Source organism: Neomonachus schauinslandi, chromosome 4 (assembly GCF_002201575.2).
Source record: "Neomonachus schauinslandi chromosome 4, ASM220157v2, whole genome shotgun sequence".
NCBI lineage: Eukaryota > Metazoa > Chordata > Mammalia > Carnivora > Phocidae > Neomonachus > Neomonachus schauinslandi.
Window position 1 is genome coordinate 89,908,121 of NC_058406.1, and position 17,321 is coordinate 89,925,441.

General features: G+C 39.5%; 1 protein-coding gene across 1 annotated transcript; it reads left to right on the forward strand.

The window, feature by feature from the left end:
* Positions 1–6,968: 6,968 nt before the first annotated feature.
* PRPF38B (pre-mRNA processing factor 38B) lies at positions 6,969–16,959 on the forward strand. The gene is made up of 6 exons (XM_021689964.2): positions 6,969–7,513; positions 10,313–10,381; positions 10,679–10,830; positions 10,911–10,971; positions 13,137–13,360; positions 13,630–16,959. Exons 1-6 carry the CDS (start codon positions 7,232–7,234, stop codon positions 14,489–14,491), a joined length of 1,650 nt encoding a protein of 549 aa, XP_021545639.1. The 5' UTR covers positions 6,969–7,231; the 3' UTR covers positions 14,492–16,959.
* Positions 16,960–17,321: the final 362 nt, after the last annotated feature.

Below are 17,321 nucleotides of genomic sequence, written 5' to 3' on the forward strand. Positions count from 1 at the left end.
TCCCTGCTCAGCAGAGAGTCTGCTTCTCCCTCTCCCCTTGCCCCTCCCCCTCCACTTGTGCTCCTTGCTTTCTCTCAAATAAATAAATAAAATCTAAAAAAAATTTTTTTAAAGTGGGAATCTGGAAAGTGAATTTTAAAACAATCTGAATGTCCATGCATCCAGGCCGACCTCATAAAACCATATGAATTGTATACTTAAGGAATTTTTAGAGGATAATGTATCAAAATGTATCAAAATATATCAAAATGTTCCATTTTGGAAAATCTTAAGCAGGGTCCACACCCTGCATGGGGCTCAATCTCACAATTCTGAGATCATGACCTGAGCCAAAACCAAGAGTTGGACACTTGACTGACTAAGCCACCCAGGTACCCCCAACTGAGTAAATTTAAAGGTCTAGTTAGCTTTTTTCCAAGGATCCATAAATGGGGCAGTATCCCATCTAGCAAAATGAAAGGAGGTCCTAGGAGTTGTACAAAATAGAAGGCTTTCATAGGCAGATAGAGTGTGGGACAAGAAAGTTAAAAGATTGATTCTTTCAAGCAAGCTTACAGGGCAGGGGTCTTACCAGGCTGATGAGCTTACAAGTGCTGATCAGGAAATTCCAGACTGATTGGTTTAAAATTCCACTCCTAGACAGACTCTTTTTTTTTTTAAGATTTTATTTTATTTATTTGACAGAGAGAGAGACCCAGAGAGCACAAGCAGAGGGACTGGCAGAGGGAGAGGGATAAGCAGGCTCTGCACTGAGCAGGGAGCCCAACTCGGGGCTCGATCCCAGATCAGGACCTGAGTGGAAGGCAGACACGCCCAACCATCTGAGCCACCCAGGCACCCCTAGAAAGACTCTTTAACTATAGAAAGCAACGTGAGGGTGGCTGGAGGGGATTTGGGTGGAGGGATGGGCTAAATGGGTGATGGGGATTAAGGAGGGTGCTTGTGATGAGCACTGGGTGTTATATGTAAGTGATGAATCACTAAATTATACTCCTGAAAATAATATTATACTATATGTTAAATTTAAATAAAAATTTGAAACATAATAAATAAATAAATAAATAAATAAATAAAATTCTGCTCCTAGAAGAGGCTGAAACTGCATTAGCTATTAAATCTTGGTGAGGCTTAGCACAAGTGACTCCATTTTGGGCCTGTTGTTTCCAACAGATACTTGCTCTTTTTTTTTTTTTTGCTTCCTCAGAATCTGGGTATGAACCTGGCTGAATCCACATGACTCCTTCCCTATCTCACTCCATTCTTTAATTGGGGTGCCTGGCTGGCTCAGTTGGTAGAGCCCGGGACTCTTAATCTCAGGGTTGTGAGTTTAAGCCCCATGATGGCCATGGAGCCTACCTAAAAACAAAACAAAACAAACAAAACAAAAAACACATTCTTTTTGCTTTGGGGCCTACGGCTAACTGCTTGATTCTATGTTCCCCATTCAAATTCCAGCAAGGATCTGGATGCCCCGGCTCATCTCATTCAGAGGGAGTCAGATCACAGGTCACTGGTTAGCATGTGGATCAGTACTCCCTCTGGCCAGACAGCCAAGGTCACTTGGTATAAATCATGGTCACACAGGGTTGCCCTGTCAACAGCACTAGGAATAAGACAATTACACTTAGAAGGGGCAATAGGTATGCCAAAGCCATACAGAGAAGGGGCTGTTATTCACAGTTATTCTCTCATATGATTTTCAAAGTTTTTGAGATATAACCTCTGAAATATTCCTTATTTCTTGTTAACAGCTTAAAATAAATCTGGTATCAAGTTTATGACCCATCTGCTGAGGAGATCAATCCCATCTGTAATCCTGGCTGTGCTCTACAGTTGGCAGCCACACAGAACTATCTCTGGCAAAACACTGTATCAGAATTAGATTCCTAATGGGAAGTAAAAAGTTAACAGTTAGATTTAGAAAATAAGACTGCAATAACATTTTAAAGGTGAATTTAGAATTTAATAAAAATGTTAAATGCTATTTAGAAAACAGTAATGGAAAACACTTAAGGTCACAGTATGTGCTAAGTCCTGTTCTAAGCATTAACACATCCTAAATTTGATTCACATAAAATCTGATGAAGTAGGTAATAATAACATCCCCCATTCTAACAGATGAGATAATGAAAGCAGAGAAAAGTGAAATAACTTGTTTAAATCAAAACAATGGAGACAATTTAAACCCAGGGGGCGCCTGGGTGGCTCAGTCATTAAACATCTGCCTTCGGCTGAGGTCATGATCCCGGGGTCCTGGGATTGAGCCCCGCATCGGGCTCCCTGCTCAGCGGGAGGCCTGCTTCTCCCTCTCCCACTCCCCCTGCTTGTGTTCCCTCTCTGGCTGTGTATTTCTCTGTCAAATAAATAAAATCTTAAAAAAAAAAAAGTTCTTACCTTTAAAAAAAATGTATCAAGAGAAGAAAGTTTGCATTTATATAGAGAACAAGAGAAGAAAAAAAACATTCTGTAACAACCCTCACTGTAGAGAACTCTGGAAGATGGTAGGAATAAGGGACCCACTATTTGTAATTGGTGTCTGAAGTTGGGGCAATCTTGGGGAACTGAGCCCTTAACTATGCAGTCTGTGCTAACTCTGAGTAGTTACTATCAGAATCAAATTAAGTTATAGAACACGCAGCTGGTGTCTAGAGTTTGAAAATTGGTTGGTGTATGTGTTGGGGCAGAAGCGGGGGAACCCACACATTGTGAGTTTAGCGGGGGAACCCACACATTGTGTCAAAAGCGAGTAGGGAAAGTTTTCTTTTAACTATTTACTTAGTACCTACTATGTGTCCATCCTTATGCCTAGTGCTGGGAATGATTCACTGAAAGGCACAGACCCTCCCTCTGGTGGCTGAAGATGACAAACCAGCAGATAATTACAGTGTATTCAGAATTAATATTCAGCCAGTATACATTTGTATGGCTGTACCAATTTTTCATATCACCCTTGAAAAAAAAATTTAGTGCAATAGTGACAAATAGTTCCCCAAATACATTTGTTCTTTCACGCCTCAGAGTCTTTGCACAGGCTAGCCTTAACTAGAATATCCTTTCCCTTGTATTTGCCTAGTTAACTCCTAAAATTTTTTTAGGTAATCTCTATACCCAACAGGGGGCCAAACTCACAACCCGAGTTCAAGAGTTATGTGCTCTATGGACTGAGCCAGCCAGGGACCCCTAATAATTTTTAAATCTCAACTCATACCTCTTCTGAGTAGTGCTTTGAAATCATAACCAATAAACATCCTTGATTGTTCATATCAACAACACCCCTGAATGTGCATACATTATATCAGATTTTCAGTTCTTGGGTACTTCAGTCAATGGCTTCTTATGTTACTCTAGATTTGCAGTTGTTCTAAATAGTAAAATGTTTAAAACACCAGAACATTTATTTTAGTTACACATGGCAGTTATTTTAATTCTTTACTCATTTATTCACGAGTGATACATATTTATTTTTTTAAAAGGTTTTATTTATTTAGAGAGAGAAAGAGTAAACGCAGGGGGAGGTGGAGAGGGAGGGACAAGCCGACTCCTCTGAGTGCTGAGTGCAGAGCCTGAGGCAGGGCTCAATCCCACCAGGAGAGATCCCTGACCTAAGCCAAAAATCAAGAGTCAGATGCTTAACTGACTTGAGTTGACAGCAGCTATATTTATAATAGCCCAAAATTAGATACCCAAATGCCCATCAACAGATGATTGAACAAATTATAGGAAATCCCACAATGGAATACTACTCAGTAATAAAAACAAAACAAAACCCATAACCTGTTGATAAAAGCAGTAAGAATAAATCTCAAGCTTATGCTGAGCTGAAGAAGCCAGGCAAAAAGGGAACTAAGTGTACGATTCCATTTATTTAAAATTCAAGAAAATGAAAACTGACAGAAATTGGCTGCCTGGGCATGGAGTTGGAGGGAGACGCGGATTGCAAAAGGCACAGGAGAACTTTTGGAGGTGATGCAAGACTGTTATCTTGATTGTGGTGATGATTTAATGAGTGCTGTGGTCTGAATGTATCCCTGCAAAATTTGTATGTTGAAATTCTAACCTCCAAAGTGACCCTGTTAGGAGGTGAGGCCTTCAGATGTTTAAATCATGAGCTCTTACGTGGGATTAGTGCTCTTATGAAAAAGACCCCAGGAAGTTCCCCACCCTTTCATCCACGTAAGTGCATCTAGAAGGTGCCAACTATGACCCAAGAAGAGCATGTCCCTTGATCTTGGACTCTTTAGCATTCAGAACTGTGAGAAATAAATTACTGATATTTATAAGCTATCCCATTTGTGGTTATTTTGTTATAACAGCATGAATGGACTAAGACAATGGGTGTGCACGTGTCAATCAGATCAAACCAAATTTCCCAGCTTTATCTATATACAGTGTAGTGTTCCTAAGTTAAATACCAATAATGTTTATTTTTAATGGGGGATAATAATAATATCTTCAGGCCATTGTAGGGATTCATTGACTATGCTAAGCACTTTATACCTGGCTCCCTTAGTTTGGTGCTCTTGAGACTTGGATATTAAACCTCAACCTCTCTACTGAGCACATTTCACTCAGAGTCTAGGGGTAAATGAGTATCTAAGACTACACAGATCACATGTGGTAAGGAATTTTTAAAAGATCATAGAATTTGGCAATTGGAGTGTCACTAGGTAAACTCAATAAACTTAGGCAGACAGAAAAATACACATAAAATAAAGGAAGAATAGGGTTCAAAATTCTTTTTCATTGTATTTTTAACTTGGTAATTCATTAGAGGTTGGAATCATCAGTTTTCCTTGGGAAGTACATTGGTACTTCTAATCTAATGTATAGAAAAACAAGATCTACTAGGAAGTGAAAACCACTTATCTCAAAGCTTGTTTTTAATGTAAAATAAACTAGAAAGAACGATCACTCATGTACTGTCTATCTAACTCTAAATGTCATTCCAACCATTCATTTATTTACTTATTATTTAAAAAAAGATTTTAACTATTTGGGAGAGAGGGAGAGCCTGAGCAGGGGGAGGGGCAGAGGCAGAGGCAGAGGGAGGGAGCAGGGAGCCCTACACCTGGCTCCATCCCAGGACTCTGAGATCATTGACCTGAACAGAAGGCAAAGGCGTAACCAACTGAGCCACCCAGGTACCCCTCCAACCATTCATTTATTTATCATTTATCCTTCCTTGCATTCTGTCTTACCACAGTATCCCTGTTTACCTCCTACTTCTGTCTTTTCTCTCCTGCTGTTTCATCTTCATCCAGGTGTGGATTTTCCCTTCCTCCTGTGTATAAGCCACTAAAAATTAAGATTTCCACTTTCAAACTTCCAACCCCAATAGTTTCTAGGAAAGAGTAAATGACAAAAAGTGCCACAGGGGCACCTGGCTGGCTTAGGCCAAAGAGCATGCAACTGTTGCTCTTCTTGGGTGGTGAGTTTGAGACCCAGGTGTAGAGATTACTTAAATAAAACTTTAAAAAAAAGTGCCACAGAAATCAAATAGGATGAAGAGTGAAAAAGGTCACTGAATTTTGGCAATGGCAATTAGGATGTCACTAAGTGAGCCATCCAAGGTTTTGAGTAGGAGTGTTACACTTTTGGAATGAAGAATCTGGCAGTACTCTAAAGAATGGATTGGAGCCAGAAAATATTAGGAATAATAATATCTATAAGTAGATTTGGGGGTCATAGGTGTAATTACGTAATCCTTAGATTTAAATGTCATTAAATTCTTATGTTTCATCTTGGCATTCCAGGCACTAAACAGTGGCCCAATTCCACCCCAGCCATTACTCCCCCATCAGCACATTTCGTGGCTCCTGTACTGGACCATTTACCGTCTAACTGGACCATTTACCGTCTAACAAGCCTGATCTTTCCTGCTTCTACATATCCTCAGGCTGTTCTCTGCTGATAAAACTGCCCAGCCTGACAGTTATCTGTATAAACTTAAGTGCTTCTTGCAGCCTTCTTTTAATTCCCAAATACCACGAATCTCCTCTAGGTTAACAATAGCTTCTGAGTGACGAGACCGATTCTGACTCATTTTTACACCTCCTCCCGCTTGCCTCCCTCCTCCCCCGTTCAGTGCCTCGCCCAGTGTTTACCACTCAGAATGCATCTGCAGAATGGATGAACTCGAGTAGGGAGGAAAGAAAGGCACCAAACAAAAGCTTGTGGAATTCTACTAGGCTCTACAGGTATAGTAGTTCTTTGAATGCTCCGATGTTTTAACAGCCCAGAACGATGTTTTCCAATCTTACAGCTGAATAAATTTGGGCTCAAACAATAAAACTTCCGGCCGTACACTACAGCCGGCAGATAGAAAGATGTAACTATTGCATCGGAATCACATGGAGGAATGAAGTCCCGAACATCATCCCTTCCAGAGATTCTTTTTTTTTTTTTTTTTTATTTGAGACAGAGAGAATGAGAGACAGAGAGCATGAGAGGGAGGAGGGTCAGAGGGAGAAGCAGACTCCCTGCCGAGCAGGGAGCCCGATGCGGGACTCGATCCTGGGACTCCAGGATCATGACCTGAGCCGAAGGCAGTCGCTTAACCAACTGAGCCACCCAGGCGCCCCTCCTTCCAGAGATTCTTAAAATTGTGAACCCAAGAGACTAGGATACTCCGTAGAAGCCAGAGTCACGAATTCGCAAGCATATATCCATGCGAACCCTCTCCTGCCCGGCTTTCAAGAGGAGAAACTGGGCCCCCAACCGAGATTCTAAAACACACGAATTGGGCCTTCAACCCCTTCCGCTGCCCCCAAATTCCCAGGGGAAACATCCTAAGAGTCGGACACTGGAAACCACCGCAGCGGCCGCAGCGTGCACAGAACGTGCGGAACTAGGAACAGGAATTTCCAGCCCTGCTAGGCGTGTCTGATTGGCTGCCGGCTCAGCTTGGAATTCTGGGGCCTGCGACGTCACATCCGCCGGGCCCGCCATCTTGTTCCCAGGGGCAGTTGGCGGAAGAGATCGCACTCCGTGGCCGCCGGCTCGCCTTCTGCCGGGAGTTCTCGCGGCCCGCGTCTCGGCGTTTGCTTTCGATCCAGGGTCCTTTTGTCGGCGTCCCCGTTGCCCTCCTTGATCCAGCTGGGGGACAGCGAGGTGGCCCCCCTCTCCTGACGGCGTTCCATGGAGTAGGGTCCCGGACCGTTGTCCCGAAGAGCGAGATCGAGCTTGGCCCCTTCCCCCTCCCTTCTCCCTCCCTCCTTCCTTCCGCCGCAACATGGCTAACAACAGCCCCGCGCTGACAGGCAACTCGCAGCCGCAGCACCAGGCGGCCGCGGCCGCGGCCCAGCAGCAGCAGCAGTGCGGCGGTGGCGGCGGCGGCGCCACCAAGCCGGCGGTCTCGGGCAAGCAGGGAAATGTGCTGCCGCTCTGGGGCAACGAGAAGACTATGAACCTCAACCCCATGATCTTGACCAATATCCTGTCGTCGCCTTACTTCAAAGTGCAGCTCTACGAGCTCAAGACCTACCACGAGGTGGTGGACGAGATCTACTTTAAGGTACGAAGAGTCTAGGCCTGGGGGGCCAGGGGGCGGGCGGGTTAAGTTCCGAGGAGGGGTTAGAGGAAACGGGCGGAGGCGGCCCTTGAGGTCTGAGCATTTGTAGGTGCGGGAAGGTTGGGTGGGGGAGCGGTGGTCGGTAGTCTGCCTGGGAGGGGTCAAACTGGGGCCGCCCTCTCATTTCTTTTTCAGATTTTTAAGGCTGGGAGAGCCCGCCTGTGTTGAACTCTCCTCCCCCAACCTCCTGCCCACCCCTGGGGGGAGTTGGACGGGAGGGGTGGGGGAGGGGAGAAAAGAGTAACTGAATCCTCTCCAGTTTGCAGCTTTAAAATTATTCCTTTTGACGTGGATCTACTCAGCGCCAACTTGTTGGTGCTTCTCCCGCTCACCCTGGGCCAGGGCGTGCATTGACTTCAATATTGGCCTCGTGTTGTTGGTATTCTCAATCCGATCCAGACAGGGAAATGGTCAGTGCGTGTGTCGGGTGGGGGTGGGAGGGTTGAGGGTGGAGAGGTGCCAGGGCAAGAGGTGTACAGAAGGCCTGGAAATTTTCCCAGCAGGAAGTCAGGAGTAAGTGGTCTCAGTTACTTGTGCATTGGGCTTGTTTAGAATTATCTGGGCCCTGGGCTTCTGCGGCAGGGTCGGTGCTGGCTTGGCTGTGCTGGGGAGCTCACCTGGCGCCTCCTCACTGCACTCTTGTCTCAGTTCTTGTTTCGTTAGCAGGATTGACTCAGTCTTGCAGCGAGGCTCGGAGCAGCCCAGGGTCGCAGGTAGAGGTATGCACTATTAATCATGCTCAATCGCCATAAATGCATTTCCCTGGTTAAATGAACGGCTAATTAGGTATTTTTTGGCCATTGGTTTTGGGCTTTTCTACACCAACTAGATAGGTTTTCTCCACTTCCCTGCAAATTATGTAGTTTTAAAAATATCTTCCAGGCCTCTTAAGGTTAATTAATGTTTTAAGGAATATTAATAACAGTCTTAATGATCTTTAAATATTTTAGTCAGAGCATCTATACCATCTGTTTTGTGTATTTGACTCTCAAAACATTTGACAGACCACATAAAGTACTTTCTGTGATCTGAACATACCTGTAGAGGTGTTAGCAAGAGGTAATTCTCTTTATTTGCTTTTAGGTTCTATTTTGTCCACAGTCCTCCCCCCACCCCACGCCCTTAAGCGATTAGGTTATTGAAGGATTTTTGAGATACTAGTTGTTGTTTGATAGAAAATCATTTTGAGAATACAGTTCAACTTTGGGTATGTAAAGTACACTGAAATTTTGTTATCCTTTTAACAAGAATATTGTAAGTGTAATACTGTGAACTAGGTTTTTTAGTTGTTAAAAGGTAAGGCCTTTTTCAGCATGAATACAGTATGGTGAATATTCTTAGCTTTGTGTAGTAAACTTCAGACAATTGAAAATTGGGTTCCTGCTTTTTTTGTAGCAGGTTCTGTTTAATAATACAGGCAGATGTTAATGTGATAGAGGAGAAGCTCGTTTTCAAATTCAAATATTGTGTTTTGAAACAATTTAAGACTGTACTAGAAATTATTTAAATTTAGTTATAAAACTAAAGATCCAGGCTTTGTTATCAAGATGTCCAGATTAAATAATCATTGAAATATGTAGGCTTCTAGTTTTGATTTCGTGTTGTATCCGCCCCTTTGGCTAGCCTTTAAGGAATTGAAACATCTTTCATACAGCAAACTGGGGGAAGGAAATGAAACCGTAAAGCAGTGCTGAGCATAATAGTGTAGTGCTTACATTTAAATGCATGCTTTTCTGTCTGAAGCCACAGACTATAAAAATGCAACCATGGGTGGGCAAAAATATAGTTTTAGAAATGCATACTGAAAAACAGGATTTTATTTTGATTTTGTTTTAAATTAAGAAATACAGATCTTTCTAAAAGACCTTGAGTTTTATGTTATCGAGCTAAAATTCTTTCTTTGCTATTTTTAGGTAAAGTATGTGGTTTTTATAGGGTACTCACTTCAACAAAGATGATACTGTATCGATTAAACATAATATAATGACTAGTCACACTCACACTTTTAACAGTTTATTTTCTGGGGAAAAATTGAATTGGTTCACATAATTAGGCTGAAAATGAATTACTAACAAGAATGTTCTGTGTAGGTGTGGCCCTTGTAATTTCATCTCTAATCAGGAATGAACATAATGCCTGTTCATGGTAAAAAAAAAAAAAAACGTACAGATAAAGTTCCATAGTTTTGCATTAGAAGTAACTTGTTACTGTTTTAACATACATACTTCAAGTCATTTTTCTTTATTTTATGATGTAGAATTTTAAATCACCATAAAGTTAAGGGTATTAAATTTTTTTTGAAATAAATACTAAAACTTCATTGATACTTTTTGCTTCAAGTTGGAGGCTTAAATACATTTTAAAATGAGAATTTTTTTAACGACTCATAATAAGATACAAAATTGATATCGAATTTTTTTTACAAGTATATGAGACTCCTAGAAATCTCTTGGCTCCACAAGTATCAGCTCTCTACAAAGCCTATTTTAATGGGATTTCTGCTCATAAAACTGTTGAGGTTTTGTTAAACTCTGGCAGTTTTATTGGTGCTTTTTAAAAGCTAAGCATTTTTTCAAAGATGGTTTACATAATGTATGTAAACAAAATATATGCATCATGTCAAAATCAGCTTCCAAACTTTTGGAAGAAGCTGCTCTATTATGGACTTGGGTTTACTTTAATCATAGTTTTTTAAAAAATTCGAAGTATGAATGTTTGTTGTGTTCCTCTTTTCTATTTCAGGTCACGCATGTTGAACCGTGGGAGAAAGGAAGCAGGAAAACAGCAGGCCAAACGGGGATGTGCGGAGGGGTAAGTAGAAGTACGTGCATTTTTCAGTTTTTCTGTGTCTGATAACTAAGTTTAAAATTAGGAAACTAAAAGTGACAGTTACTCAAATGACAGTTGGCAAAGCTTAGAAGTTTGTTTTATTTTGTTTTTATCTAAATTCAAGTGTCTGGTGAATGGGGTTAGAAAGTTGCTCTTTTATTAATGCTCCATTCTTAGTTCTGGATTGTATCTTGTTATTAATACCTAATAGGATTAATCAGTTGGTGTTAAATATCTGTTAGTTATTTTACTACTTTTTCTTACCTGTTTCCCCTAAAGGTTCGAGGTGTTGGAACAGGAGGAATTGTTTCTACAGCTTTCTGCTTGTTATACAAATTATTTACTTTGAAGCTAACTCGCAAGCAAGTGATGGGTCTCATAACACACACAGACTCTCCATATATTAGAGCCCTTGGATTTATGTATATAAGGTAAGCATGCATTTATCTACATTTCCATTAAATCCATCATTTTAAATCACATAAGGCTAATTGATCTTTTGTAATTCTAGGTACACACAGCCCCCTACAGATCTATGGGACTGGTTTGAATCCTTCCTTGATGATGAAGAGGTATGTCAACAAGGGTAATAATTAGTTTTCTTCTGATTACTCTCATGTTTTTAATATCTTTTATTTATTGGAAGTTTAATGTTTTTCAGAATTTTCTGTAGTTAAATTCACTCATACTTTTGGAATTGCTGTCCTTTTACTAAGACGTAGTGGATTTTATATATCTTAGGTTAACTTTCTTAAAGTTTCTTATTTCTTAGTTGTTTAGATGGTTTTGGTAACTATTGAAATTTTTTTCTTTCTAATTATGTTTTGTATATTGCATTGATCTTGACTTGTAAAGTTGATAGTGACTTTTTAAGTGGGCCGTGCTCAAGATTGAGGTGTTAAGACATGCGCATACAGTACTAATTATAGCGCTTTATTCTTTTGGAACTTTTCAGCTCTCCACGCTCTTTTTTCCACATTTTAATACTCCCACTTGCGTAGAAGTACAAAATTGAAGAGCTGGGTGGGATTTAAATAGGGTGAGAGTTTAGAGGATTTATTCAAAATGATCAAAATTCTAGCTTTCTGATTCCTAATATGTTATTTATAAAGCCAGAAGAAAACCTTAAAATTAGTACTTTAGGTTCTTGTTTCTTAATTTAAAAAAATTTTTTTAAAGTAACCTCTACACCCAGTGGGGGGCTTGAACCCATGGTCCCAAGGTCAAGAGTCACATACTCTAAGACTGAGGCAGCCGGGTGCCCCTTTTTGTTTAATTATAAATCTGGTTTGCCACTCAAGCTTAACAAGGTTGAGCTTGTTACATATGTTCAGGAAACAAAAGTTACTTTCAGAAACATTGCTGTGTCAGATTTAAATCATATATGTATTAATATGCTTACACAATAAAGTCCAAGATCTCAAAAGGTACTTAATACATACCTGTATTGTCCATACATATGCCCCCACCACTTTGTATTTTAAGGTTCATAAAGTAAACTGAGTGCCATACCTCAGTAGTCTCATTTAAAACATTTATCCCAAAGAATTTGTTGAATTAAAGGATAGTTCTAATAGAGATCTTTCTGGTGTGTTTTTATTATGTGCACATCTAAAAACATCTCACTCTTGTAGAAATGGAAAATTTTGTCTGCGTTTTTTTGGCAGGGGCTGTTTACTGAATTAGTATTTCTGAAGAAGCAAAAAAATGTATTAGGTGATAAAGCACAGTCTTTAAAGTTGTTTTTCTTTTTAGATGAGATTTTTCAGGCCAAAGCACTGCTCCCTTCTATATTTAAAAAGCATGTCCCTCTTCATAATTGGTATTGTATTAGGTTTGTTTCTGAATGCTTCTATTTAATCTGTTTTTTATTGTATTTACAAACCTGAGGATCTCTATTTAAGCTAACTTATTGTTTTCTTCCTTAGATATCTGCAGCGATTATATTTGGAAATACTGTATATCTGAACACTTAAATGTGTGTGAGTGCAAGCAGTTTTACCTTTAGCTCTTGTTTTCCTGTTTAGATAACAAATCTCACTTTCCTTGTGTGCTTGCACTATAGGTTTGGGACTGACAATAGCTGACTAACATGTCCTGAGCTGTGAGAGGGCATAGCAAGAAGGCCTTCATGCGGTAATGACCCTTTTCAGAGACAATGGTCATCATGGATTATGCGTTTCCAATTATTTGTTTATTTATTTATTTTCTACATAACTCTAAATTAGAAACCTCACTGCTTCATGGCAGTTGGTTTGCTATTGCTTCCAGTTTTATTAGGGCTTCATTTTATATTAGAGCTGTTAAAAGATAACCTTTAGACAGGATTGTCTGAAGTAGTTTATACGTAGTTAGGCTACAGTGCTAGGAATGATGTGTGCAAACGTGTCCACAGAAAGAAATACATACTTAGTAGGTATGTGGAATGTTAATTTAAGTTTATTATTCCACAGAGTTTAGTAATGTAAGGGGCTGTTTCATATTCCTGTTTAACTGAGTGAGATCAGTGCTCTTTTATGCCCATGAGGCTGCAGGATTTGTTCTCACCTGCATGCACACACTAAGCCCAAATATTTCTCTGTATCATTCATTACCAGATTAGTAGGGTACACAAATTACAATTTTTGTTAGAGTTTTTTTGTATTTGAGATTCCAAAGATGGTAATATTTTTATAGTATTCATGTATATGTTGAATTTTTTTTTTTGACGGCTAGGGTATCTTTTGTGTTTTTGTAGGACCTAGATGTGAAGGCTGGTGGAGGCTGTGTAATGACCATTGGAGAAATGCTACGGTCTTTTCTCACAAAACTGGAGTGGTTTTCTACCCTGTTTCCAAGAATTCCGGTTCCAGTTCAGAAGAATATTGATCAACAGATTAAAACCCGGCCTAGAAAAATCAAGAAAGATGGGAAGGAAGGTGCTGAGGAAATAGACAGACACGTTGAACGCAGGCGTTCAAGGTAACGTACCTCTTGGAATTACTTTAAAAATAGGCTTTTTACAAAGGTCCTTGGAAATCAGTGGCAAATTCTCAGGAAATTCTGTGTATGCTGTTCATTTTATGAGTTTGTCACTTTCAACCCCAAAAGGTCATTTTATGCCTTTTAGGGCCTTTAATTGTTCCTAACATGTCTGTGTAAGTGGGGGATCTAAATAAATAACGTGAAAGTTAAATTTTTAGGATATGTTTTGTTCATTGACATTTTCTTCTTCCTTTCTTAAATATTAGGTCTCCAAGGAGGTCACTGAGTCCACGGAGGTCCCCAAGAAGATCAAGAAGTAGAAGCCATCATCGGGAGGGCCATGGGTCTTCTAGTTTTGATCGAGAATTAGAAAGAGAGAAAGAACGCCAGCGACTAGAGCGTGAAGCCAAAGAAAGGGAGAAAGAAAGGCGGAGATCCCGAAGTATTGATCGGGGATTGGAACGCAGGCGGAGTAGCAGGAGTAGGGAAAGGCATAGAAGTCGTAGTCGAAGTCGGGATAGGAAAGGGGATCGAAGGGACAGGGATCGAGAAAGAGAGAAAGAAAATGAGAGAGGTAGAAGACGAGATCGTGACTATGATAAGGAAAGAGGTAATGACCGAGAAAAGGAGCGAGAGCGATCAAGAGAACGGTCCAAGGAACGGAGAAGTAGGGGTGAGGTAGAAGAGAAGAAACACAAAGAAGATAAAGATGATAGGCGGCATAGAGATGACAAAAAAGATTCTAAGAAGGAGAAAAAACACAGTAGGAGTAGAAGCAGAGAAAGGAAACACAGAAGTAGGAGTAGAAGTAGAAATGCAGGGAAACGAAGCAGAAGCAGGAGCAAAGAGAAATCAAGTAAACATAAAAATGAAAGTAAAGAAAAATCAAATAAACGAAGTAGAAGTGGCAGTCAAGGAAGAACTGACAGTGTTGAAAAATCAAGAAAACGGGAACATAGCCCCAGCAAAGAAAAGTCTAGAAAGCGTAGCAGAAGCAAAGAACGTTCCCATAAACGAGATCACAGTGATAGTAAGGACCAGTCTGACAAACATGATCGTCGAAGGAGCCAAAGTATAGAACCAGAGAGCCAAGAAAAACAACATAAAAACAAAGATGAGACTGTGTGAAATTTTTTTTGTAAAAGTGGATCACATTGAATCCTATAAATGTTTGATTAAATCTGCTTTCTTTTTCTTCCTCCCAAGTTGAGATTGTGCAGTAGTTACACACACTTCAAGCTCCCTGTAGGCTGCGTTTTCATTTCCTCTTTTGTGTAGGGAAGTGCCTTTGTAATCCCAGTTATTGCATTGATGTTTTCACCCAATTGTTGAGTTTGATACATGATGCACAGATTGTTCTTGCATTTTTATTGTTTAATTGTTTTTGAGATGTACAGTCTGTACATATGTCCTGAAAATGTTTTAATTCCTTTGGCATGGTTGCCATGTTGGTTAAATTTGTATAAGGCAATAAACTGCCACTAATTCTATTTTTGTTTTGTAGGTGTGGGATTATGGTTTGTGTACTGAAGTTAGCATGGATGTGCTTTTCATAATAGAATGCTAAAGACTTTGAGAATGGATCTTGGATGTCTATTATAGGAGAATTTTGTGCTTTCAGTGTACATGAAGGCAGCAGTTGTAGGATTAACATTCTGAATGTCCACTGTATATTATCTTGGAAGGCTCTTGTGAATGTGTTACACTTAATATTCTCCACAGTTAACTTTAGAGAGATTCATGACAAGTTAGTTTCTGATGCAGAGGTTTCAATTAGGCTGTGATTTGATCAAAAGTCCTTTTAGCATTCTACCTCAAAGGGACGCTGTTAGTATGCCTAAAATTTATTCACTTAGTTTTCCTTCTTTATTTGAAAAAATACATGACCTGTAATCTTTTTTTCTTGAATTTCTCAGATTTTAAAGTACTATATTAAAGGAAAAAATTAATGTCTAAAGCCTAGCATTCTTGCAGCAACCCTATACTAACGTGAAATTGGGAGAGGGTGGGGCAGATGAGTAGAGAAATAGATTCAAGCCTCAAGCTTCCAAAGCATTTTTATAAATGGAAAAAACTTAAATTATGAGACAGCTTGATATAGTGTCCTTTTTTTAAAATTCAAAACTTTTTTTATTGATAATGAAGATTGCTGTTTGTGTTTTTAAACTTAATCTAGAACAGAGAAGTATTAAAAGTAATGCGCTGCATTATTTAAGATTATCAACAAATTATTTGATAGATTGTTCTTATGACTTGTATTCTGATTACAGAGAACGATCATGAGTGTGGAATAAATACTGGATTAAATCCTTTATTCTGGGTGTTGGCTTTTCCCCCATTTGTCAGCATTTTTTAAAGTATTTTTATTGTGGAAATTGGTACAGTGTTAGAGTCACTTTGTGTAGAGGGATGGATATCTCAGTGGCCAGATAAGTGAATTTTAAACGTGTAGACTAGAATTGGACATAGGTGATAGTCAATAATCCTTACTAGAGTTCTTAATATTGGCAGTTCCCTTTGTCAGTGGGTGTTCTGTGTGTCATTAGGTTGTTCTTTCGATTGGGTGATCACTTAGTTTTCACATCAAAGGTGCTTATTGAGATTCTTTGCACTTGGATTACATATTAGAATCATTTAAAATTTGGACTTGAAGTTTTATAAGATAACTCATCCAATTTTTTTTAGAACAAGAAATTGAGGTGCAAGGTGATGTGTTCAGTCAGTGCCAAGACTAAAAGTGAGTGTTCCAGTGTATACCATATTAACATGTTTTATCTCACTGTTTATATTGGCCAGCGTGATGGGCACTCGCAAGCCACCTTGCAAAAGTGTTAAATGGGGCAGACAAGTATATTTGGAAGAGTCCTTCATATGTGGGCTTAACATTTGTACCTACCTAACTCCAGAAAAATCTCATTAAATGAAGGAATTCCTCTCTGAAAAAATGCTATGCTTTTTTTTTAATAAGTAGATCAGTCATCTTGCCTTTTATTTGAGCATCAAGTGAATTGACACTAGACATAGAAAAGTATTTTCAAGTAATGAAAGATTAATCTTACATTGAAAATATTTTTAGCATACCTAAATTATGGTGCTACTCCTGAATATAGTTCAACCCGAAATGTTAATTTAACTGTATTTTAGGTAAAGTGTGGAAAGAATTTAGATGAAAGTACTGTCATAGGCTGTATTTGATTTATGATTTTTAATGTTGTTTGCTCGTTTGAACATTTTGATAAGTAGTAGAACATGTTAATAGTACTAATTGTTGCCAAATATATGCATGGTTTAATTTGGAGAGTGGCTTCCTGAAAGACTGGGAAAACAAGTGACTGCAAAAGACCTCTCAATTATTTCTTACAACATGAGCAAACTTGAAAAGCTTTTGATAGAACGTTATAAATAGCAGCCTCCATCCAATGTTTGTTCTCGGCTTACTGAAATGGCCACCTTTTCGTGTATTAATATCTTTCATCTGTTTTCTAATGTTCCATTTGCAGTTAAATACTATACATGGGCTAGTATATTATCAGTCTTGAAATTTTAATATAAAATCTTCATTTTTTTTTAAAGATTTTATTTATTTATTTGACAGAGACAGACACAGCGAGAGAGGGAACACAAGCAGGGGGAGTGGAGAGGGAGAAGCAGGCTTCCCGCTGAGCAGGGAGCCCGATGCGGGGCTCGATCGCAGGACCCTGGGATCATGACCTCTGCCAAAGGCAGATGCTTAACGACTGAGCCACCCAGGCACCCATAAAATCTTCATTTTAATGCCCAATTTATAATGTTTGTTGGGTTTAGTGCCTTAGTTCCTCTGAGGCAGTGGTTTTTAACCTTTGAGTTATGGGCTTTTTAGGAATCTAATGAAAGCTACAAATCATGTCTGGAAAAATAAAAGTACTCTAAAACTTGCATGCAATTTCAAAAGAGCTAAACTGCCGTAGGGTTTTTGTGC